This window comes from Mastomys coucha, unplaced genomic scaffold (genome assembly GCF_008632895.1).
Source record: "Mastomys coucha isolate ucsf_1 unplaced genomic scaffold, UCSF_Mcou_1 pScaffold23, whole genome shotgun sequence".
In the NCBI taxonomy this organism is placed as follows: Eukaryota; Metazoa; Chordata; class Mammalia; order Rodentia; family Muridae; genus Mastomys; species Mastomys coucha.
The window spans coordinates 12,216,484-12,225,799 of NW_022196906.1; the positions used below are offsets into that span (position 1 = coordinate 12,216,484).

Below are 9,316 nucleotides of genomic sequence, written 5' to 3' on the forward strand. Positions count from 1 at the left end.
TTTTTTGGTATTTTTGAGACAGGGTTTCTCTGTATATCCCTGGCTGTCCTGGAACTCACTCTCACTCTGTAGACCAAGCTGACCTCAGAAATCAGCCCGCCTCTGTCTCCCAAGTGCTGGGATTAAAGGTGTGTGCCACCACCACCCGGTGTTCCTTATCTTTTTTGATAACTTTTGGTTGAGAGTTGATTTTATTGGATATTAGAATGGCTACTCCAGCTTGTTTCTTGGGACCATTTGCTTAGAAAATTGGTTTCCAACCTTTTACTCTGAGGTAGTGTTTGTCTTTGTCACTGAGCTGCTTTTTCTATATGCAGCAAAATGCTGGGTCCTGTTTCTGAATCCAGTCTGTTAGTTTATGTCTTTTTTTCCCCCAAATTCAACAGATAATTCAATCACTGGACGCAACAAATAGAATCCTAATCTTGTAAGCCATATTAAGTAAAACTCCTCCAGTGTTGAATTGATTCATCATCTAAACCAGGGCCCACTTGTCCTCCCACTGTCCCTGTCCAAAAGCCTAGTCTATGTCTTTTTACTGGGGAACTGTATCCATTGATGTTCAGAGATATTAAGGAAAAGTGATTGTTACCTCTTGTTATTTTTGTTGTTAGAGGTAGAATTATGTTTGTGTGGCTATCTTCTTTTGGGTTTGTTGAAAGATTACTTTCTTGCTTTTTCTAGGGTGTAGTTTTCCCTCCTTATGTTGGTGTTTTTCTTCTATTATCCTTTGTAGGGCTGGATTTATGGAAAGATATTGTGTAAATTTTGTTTTGTCATGCAATATGTTGTTTTCTCCATCTATGGTAATTGAGAATTTTGCTGGGTATAGTAGCCTGGTCTGACATTTTTGTTCTGTTAAGGTCTGTATGACATCTGCCCAGGATCTTCTAGCTTTCATTGTCTCTGCTGAGAAGTCTGTAATTCTGAAAGGTCTGCTTTAATATGTTACTTGACCTTTTTCTTACTGCTTTTAATATTCTTTCTTTGTTTAGTGCATTTGGTGTTTTGATTATTATGTGATGGAAGGAACTTCTTTTCTGGTCCAATTTATTTGGCTTCTTGTATGTTCATGGACATCTCTTTAGGTTAGGGAAGTTTTCTTCTATAATTTTGTTGAAGATATTTACTGGCTCTTTAAGTTGGGAATCTTTGGTCTCTTCTATGCGTATTATCCTTAGGTTTATCTTCTCATTGTGTCCTGGATTTCCTGGATTTTGAGGTTAGGAGCTTTTTGATTTTTGCATTTTCTTTGACTACTGTGTCAATGTTTTCTATGGTACCTTCTGCACCTGAGATTCTCTCTTCTATCTCTTGTATTCTGTTGGTGATGCTTACATCTATGACTCCTGATCTCTTTCCTAGGTTTTCTAACTCCAGGGTCTCTCTCTTTGTGATTTCTTTATTGTTTCTATTTCCATTTTTAGATTCTGGATAGTTTTGTTCATTTCCTTTGCCTGTTTTAGTTGTGTTTTCCCGTAATTCTTTCAGGGATTTTTGTTTCCTCTTTAAGGGCTTCTACCTGTTTACCTGTGTTCTCCAGTATTTTTTAAAGGGAGTTATTTATATCCTTCCTAAAGTCCTGTATTATTATCATGAGAAGTGATTTTCAATCTGAATCTTGTATTTCTGGTGTGATGGTGTATCCAGGACTTGCTATGTTGGGAGAATTGGGTTCTGATGATGCCATGTAACCTTGGTTTCTTTTGTTTATGTTCTTATGCATGCCTCCTGTCATCTGCTTATCTCTAGTGCTACCTGTCCTCCTTATAAGTGACTGGAGCCTGTTCTTCCTGTGATCCTGGTCCTATCAGAACTCTTCAGAGTCCAGCTGTCTCTGTGATTCTGTGATCCTGGGTGTGTCAGAGATGCTGGGAGTCAAGCTGCCTCTGAGACCCTGAGATCCTGGTGTGACCAAGCTCCTGGGATTATGCGATCCTGTGGTCTTAAGTGTGTTAGAGTACCTGGGAATGGAGCTTCTTCTGTGTGTTGTGGGACTGGTTGTAGAGTTTGGGCCCAAGGTCTGCTCAGGGCACTAACCCAGACTGGATGGAACCCATACCACTTTTCCAGTAGTGTTTCTGCATCCCTGAATCCTGCGGGTCCCAGTTCCCAATTACTCCAGGTGTTGGGGCAGATGTTGTGTCCTCCTCACCTCTGATCCTATGCTTCTGGGTGTGTTAGAGAACCTGGGAGTGGAGCTTCCTCTGTAAATCTGGATTCTTACATGTAACATCAGATTACTGGTGAATGTAGTAGTCTCAACTCCTAATGTGGCAAGAGTGGCTGTCTCATACTGCACTGTCTCTCTTTAGATCTCTTTCCTTTAACTGGGATGCCTTGTCTAGTCGCAATAGAAGGCATGTCTCATCTTACTCCAACTTGATATGCCAAGGTTGGTTGATATTCATGGGATACCTCCTTTTTTCTGAGGAGAAGGCAAGGAGGGGTAGATATGAAGGTGAGGTGAGGTGAGAGGAAGGGACTAGGAAGAGAGGAAGGAGGAAAAGCTGTGATCTGGATGTAAGATAAAATAAATAATTTAATTTAAAAAATGCACACACACAAAAATAAATTCCTCTAAAACCTAAATTACATGATGAAAATATACAGATATCCCAAATCCTAAAACATTTTATTGCTAGTGTTTTGAAACCGGAAAAAAAAAATTTGGGGCTCTTGCTGTAGCTCATGCTCAAGGGCAGACCAATTTGCTTCCAAATGTGTGGTCCCAAGCTTGATCCCCAGCACTGAAAAAAGAAAGAAAAAGAAAAAAAATATAGAGTGAATTTGAAAGTTAAATGAAAGTTACTCTAGTGCAATTGATCCTGGTTACTTTCCCAACTCCTGTCCCTGATGAACATATGAATATTTCTAATTTTATCCTGTACAACTAGTATTGTGTTGGATGTAATCATGAATACCTTTAATCCCAGCACCAGAAAAGTAGACGCAAAAGGATCTCAGTCTCTCACATGCTATATACAAAAAATCTCAAGTTCAAGGCTTTCCTGGGCTACAGAATGCATTCAGGGCTAATGTGGGCAGTTTAGTAAAGGCCGCTTTCAGAAAGTTATTGTGAGAGCCCTGGGGGTATAGCCTAATGATAGAGCCATGACCTAGCAATCCATAGCAAAAGTGCAAAACTATGAACAGAATCTGAAATATAAGATAGAGACAGGTGTAAATGAATCTGGGCTCAATAAATGACTCTGGATCAGCAGCTGCAGGCAGGTGGATGTATCTATCCTCCAAGTCAGTTACAGTGTGAGACCCTGTCTCAAAATAAGGCAGAAAGAATTGAAAAGGGGGTATAAGGAAATATTATTTTATGAAGCCATAGGTGTTTTCTGGAATTAAACTATATTAGAATTAAGATTAATAATATAAATTCAGACATCAAGAAGGATTAAAATAGGATTACATTTTTTTTCTAAAGCTATAACATTAGACATGGGTCTTTAAAATGTTTGTATTCAGGTGCGTAAAGGCCTAATGATTTAGTTAATTAGGATAAGAACATAGATCTGTACATAATTATACCATGTTTATATAGAGAAAAGTAGAATAAGAATATAGAGTTCTAGCTGGGCAGTGGTGGTACATGCATTTAACCCTAGCACTCAGAAATAAATTGAGGCCAGCCTGGTCTACAGAGTATATTTCAGGACAGCCAGGGCTATACAAAGAAACTATGTTTGAACAGCCAAATAAATATGTATATACTTCTAAGTTGGATTAAAGCAAATTGACCAAGGGGCTGCTAAGTGGTTATGATATGAGCATGATTTACCAGGAATGATGTGAGATTTCAATATAAAAATTGCGATTGCTGTTGTAATACCTATGTGTTATATTAACACATCTATATGTTATTTCTATAATGTATATAGTATTTTAAGTATTTTATTTATAAGTATTGTTTAAAATTTTGTTTTTTGTTTGTTTGAGAAAGGGTCTCACTATGTAGCTCTGGCTGTTCAACTCAGAGATCTGCCAGTCTCTTTCTCCACAGTGCTGGGATTAAAGGAGTATAAAATCACACCCAACCCTGATGAACATAAAAATATTCTCTAATTTTATCTTGCACAAAACTAATTTGAGTGTGGCCTAGCACACCTTTAATCCCCACACAGGGATGACAGAAGCAGGAGTTCCTGTGAGTTCCAGGCCACCCTGAGTGCCATAGGAATAACCTGTCTTTTTTTTTTTTTTTAAATAAATCTTTTTTGTTGATTTTTGTTTTTGTTGCTTTAAGATTTATTTATTTATTTATTTCATGTATGTGAGTACACTGTCACTGTTTTCAGACATACCAGAAGAGGACATAGGATCCCCATCACAGATGGTTGTGAGCCACCATGTGGTTGCTGGAAATTAGACTCAGGACCTCTAGAAGATCAGTCAGTGCTCTTAACTGCTGAGCCATCTCTTCAGCCTGGAGGAACCTATCTTTAAAAATATATGAAAATTTATATAGAAACAATTATTTCTATTTTTGAGAATATATTTAGAGATGTTGCACCATAGGGAAAAATAAATGGTATATAATGTTGATATAAAAAATGTTGGTGAGATAATGTGTATAGTGAGTAATTAGTCATGTCTTTGCTCTGTATACATAGAACAGAATATTCAATTACTCTTTGTAGATAATTTTCTTGTTTTGCTTTTTGTTTTTTGTTTGTTTTGGAGACAGATTCTCTGTGTAACAGTTTTGGATGTTCTTGAACTAGCGCTGTAGACCAGGCTGTCCTCAAACTCACAGAGATCTACTAGCTGCTGCTTCACAAGTATATGAGATTAAAGGTGTGTATACCACACCTGGCTTATAGACAGTTTTTGGTTTATTTGTGGTTTAGATTATCTGATTATCTTATATCTCTTTTCTTTTTTTTTTAAAAGGAGGAGACTTTGCCATTAGGCGAATTGCAGCAACTCAAGTCTTGTCTGCATCTCTGTGGTGGAGCCTTTAGGACAAACTCTATAATCATGGAGGGGTCTTCAGGAAACTCAGTTTCAAGCCAGCCTTTGATAGTGAGTAATTGTGGAATGTTCATCCTTGTCCTTTTTCTTTGTATTTAAACCTCCTTAATTTAGTTGTATAGTTGTACTTGACATAAGTTGATGTTTTTCGATGGCTGTTAACTACTTGTTAATATTTGGTGAAAGAAATGTAAAATGTACTGCATCCATCCAAAATGACCAGGCTTTGCTCTGCTGTTGGATGATTTTTGTCCTTGTATGAACATCTAGTATTCTTGCACGAACTTAAATAGTGTACTTCTGCACTAGTGATGCCAGTGTGTCACTGAGGTAGTTTTAGAACATCAGTACACAGTGACCATAAGAAAGAAAAGAGTAGGGTCCTTAAAGGAAGATGGAGGAAACCTGTGTATAACTTGTTTGATAGAGATCCTCAACTTCCTATCCTTGATAGTCACATGAGCTGGATGTCCTCATAAAAGCCTGGGAAATAGAATGTTTTTTGGAGCAGTCTTGGGGTGCTAGCCCATGCTGTCTGTGATCTGATACCTAGTTCTTCAGAGAAAAGGGGTGATAGAAGATCCATAAACTTAAACTCCATAATCATTAGTAGATTTCATCCTATGTTTAAACTTTAACTTTGTTTTCAAAGGGAAGACTCAGAAGAAGTATGATATCCAACAAATTACAGAATAGAAGACAGATCCAGGTTGCCAAACATAGAACTTCCAAAGATTGTAAGAGGTTGACCAGTTGCATCTTTCCACAGCCTGTGACCATAATAACTTCGTACTCTAAGAATAAAACCAGGTACAGAAGAGAGGAAGCTAAGCTGAAAAAACCCAAGCAGCTCTGTGCAATGAATAGATTTCAGAAACATCAAGTTGGAGACAGTAAAGGGGACCTATCATGTCCATTGAAGCTGACAAACCCTGTAGAAAGAATTGCACTGGGAATGCAGGATGAAACCAATGACCAAAGCTGTGTTATGGATCAGCTCCCTCCTGGAGAAGTCACCTCTTTCCAACCACCTTGCCTAGAAAAGACTGAACAAGAGGCTCTTCAGCTCTCACCATCTTTCTCCAGTCGAGGCGTAACAATACCAGTGCCACTTCATCTGTTACCATATTACTGCATGCAAAAAGTAACTACTGCAGACATCCTCAGACAGACCTGGAAGGTAAAGAAAGCCAGGAAGAGACTGGCAGAAGCCTTGGAGGCAGACAGGCTTGCCAGGCAGACAGAGAACATGGGGGAGCAAAGAGGAGTGGAAAACATGTGTTAAGGCCTCTGTAAATTATTGAAGAACTTTTTTTTTTTTTTTTTTTAGTTTTGGTTTTGGTTTTTCAAGACAAGGTTTCCAGATGTAATCCTGGTTGTCCTGGAACCCTGTCTATGTCTCACCCAGCATTACTTGTATTTCCTTAAATAACAAGTTTAATATATCCAACTCTTTTAAACTTTTGGGAAGGCAAAAAATATAAGCAGTAGTGTTTTAAATAATATTGTTTCCAGTTTGGATAGAAATATTATGTAAGAGAATTTCTGTGAAAACATCCTTTTGGTCAGTTGTGATCCACAGTGGGACTCTAGAATAGATTCAACAGCAACCCACAGAGCAAATGGAATGCCTTAATTTATAGAATTTAGACGAGGAGGGTCTATGTATTTAGCAGCTAGTTTTGTGAAGCTACTAGTTAAAAAAGCTTAATTTAAGCTAAGAAGGCCTTGTGGCCTCGAGGCCTTAAATTACTTCTCTTGCCCTCTGCCATGGGACTGCTACCTGCTAGGTGTTTAGGTTTAAGCCTGGTCTTCTGATTTGCCTCAGGCCTGGGAATCGAGAGAAGCCTCAACAGGTATGCTAATCTGCTTTTATGTCTTATCATTTAAAATGTAGATCTGTTTGTATTAAGTTTACTGGGTGTAGCGCTCTTTCCTCAAAATTGTTCAATTTCAGGTTACAAGTTTTTAAAATTTGATGATTATTGGAGTCTCACTATGTGGGTCAGGTAGGCCTTGAATTCGATCTTCCCAGTATAGCCTGATGAATGTTATGATTACAGGCAAGAATCCCATACCCAATTGTAGTTATTTTTATTTACTTTCAGTCTATAAGAATAATCTAGTCTGAAGGGTTTAGTGTTTTAAGTTGTTAACACTATTAATGAACAGTGACCCATGTGCTATAGCTTTCTACACCATTGTCTTGGGACTTGTTTGTTTTTGTGGAACTCTATGTTGTAATCCTAAACTATCAATAAAGGTTTTTATTTTAAATACAATTCCAGAGAATCTTTTAGTGATAGTAATTTAATGATATAAAGATATTATTATAGATGCTGCTATATCTGTCATCTATACTAGCTCTCTATGAGGTACACCTCCATGTCCTATAGCTAATTTTAAAATAAATTTATTTTTTATTATATAAAGTTACATAAGGTTATTTGCATGCAAGACCATAACACAGCCGGTTGTTGTACATACCTTTGTTCCCAGCAGTGGCAGGCAGGTCTCTGAGTTTGAGGCCAATGTTATCTATGGAGCTGGCCCTAGGAGAGAAAGAGCATCAGAGAATTCTTGTCTCCAAAAACCTATACTGCACTTTGACATACTTACTTATACCCCACTATCACACTATCCTTCCAGTCCTACAGATCTTTTTTCTCCAGTCATTTCCAATTCTACTTTCAAGTCCTCGTTATATTTATGATTCTATGTATCTATAAAGTCTAGGTTTCACAAACAAAACATGTCTTTGAGTCTTAAGTATCCAAGAAGACATTTTTCAGTGGCACACCTTGATGTCAGGACCACTCTCTTCATCTCCACTTTGTCTATATTTTCCTAGATACAAATGAATTATTTAATGTAAAGAATCAGAATCCAATTGAATAGGGAAGAGTCCTGAGGAGAGCTTTACTAACCAGGAAGGGAAAATAGCCATGTAGATGGAATGCAATGGTTATTTGTGGTTAACTTGATTAGATGGTTAGATATAAGGCATTTTGGTAGAAGTGAAAAAACTTCTGAACCAGCTCATGGATGCCCATTAGGTCATTTCCAAAGTTCATTAGATTCTGGAGACTTTGTCCTAATCAATGGCTTAATGCATGAATGCATTCAAAATCTGAATAGAAATAGATGGCTAGATGTTTGTTTTGAATATCATTATCTCTTTTGTTTTCATTTGGCTTTTGTTTTTTAGACATTTGTCTATATAGTGCTGGCTGTCCTGGAACTTCCTCTGTAGACCAGGCTGGCCTAGAACTTGGAGATCCACCTGCCTCTGCCTCCCAAGTGCTGGGATTAAAGGTGAGTTTCACCATCAATAGGCCTGAAGATTAGATCTTGATAAGCTCCTAACTCTTACCCTCTGACTCCTAAGTATCACTGTAGGCCTCTGTTGAGGCTTGGGACTCCCTGCTGCTGATGCCTGGCGCTGCACAGCTGGCATTGTTAGTAAAAAGGAGGCAATGCATAAGTGAGATATTTTTTTATAGGAAAGAGAAAATAGGCCAGTCATGTAAAGAGAAAGAAAGGAGAGGAAGAAGAAAAGAGGAGAGAAAGACAGGAAAGAAAGGAAACAAGAGAGCAAGAAAGCAAGAGAGAGAACAAAGAGCAAGAGAGAGAGAGAAAGAAGGCAAAAGAGAGGGGAGGGGGAACCGCCCCTTATATTGTGTGAGACATGGCTATCTGTTTGTGGGATGGGCCATGCCTGACTGTGGTCAGATGACTTGGGGGTAGGGTCCAGCTAGAATGCTGAGAGCTTGGGGCATTGTCTACCTGACAGAGGACATATCTCCTGAGGGGACAGCTGTGAGAGGTTGTGACTGAAACAGGAGCCAAAGGACTCAGGAGTCCCTTGTAGGCAGAGAGATTGCCAACTGGGTCAGACCTATTACTTGACTGGGCCCAGGTTGCCTGAACAGACCACTGCCCTACACATTACTAGGTGATCATCTCTTACCCATACAATTCATGCCCAACCTTTTGACATGATGTTATTGTTTACACAGTTCATGTTCAAGAACTGCAACTGAGTTTTGTAAATGCACAAAAAAGTACTTTAAGTAAATTTGTAATTTTATGTCGGACTGAATTCATAGCTTCCCTTGGCTACATGTGCCTGCATATTGCCCTTGGGCCATAGGTTGGACACAGCTGTCAGTGATCATACACTGCTCCCATGATGCTTTGCCACACCACTGGCCAGGAACAATGAAAAGATATAATTACATATTTGAGCTTCTGGAACTGCTCAAGAAAGTTCCTTCCTCCTTTGAAATATACATACATATATATATATATATATATATATATATATATA

The 9,316-nt window shown here is 38.4% G+C and overlaps 1 protein-coding gene across 2 annotated transcripts in view; it reads left to right on the top strand.

Annotated features, from left to right (window-relative positions):
* Positions 1-7,268, top strand: part of LOC116072074 (methyl-CpG-binding domain protein 3-like 2B) — a 27,038-nt gene extending 19,770 nt beyond the window's left edge. The window contains exons 3-5 of one of the 2 annotated variants that reach the window (XM_031343302.1): positions 4,700-4,809; positions 4,906-5,037; positions 5,639-7,268. In XM_031343302.1, coding sequence (XP_031199162.1) covers positions 4,798-4,809; positions 4,906-5,037; positions 5,639-6,271 — 777 coding nt within the window. In that variant the 5' untranslated portion in view covers positions 4,700-4,797 and the 3' untranslated portion in view covers positions 6,272-7,268. The remainder of the gene's footprint in view (positions 1-4,699; positions 4,810-4,905; positions 5,038-5,638) is intronic. The other variant, XM_031343303.1, reaches the window with a different exon arrangement.
* The last annotated feature ends 2,048 nt before the right edge of the window (positions 7,269-9,316 follow it).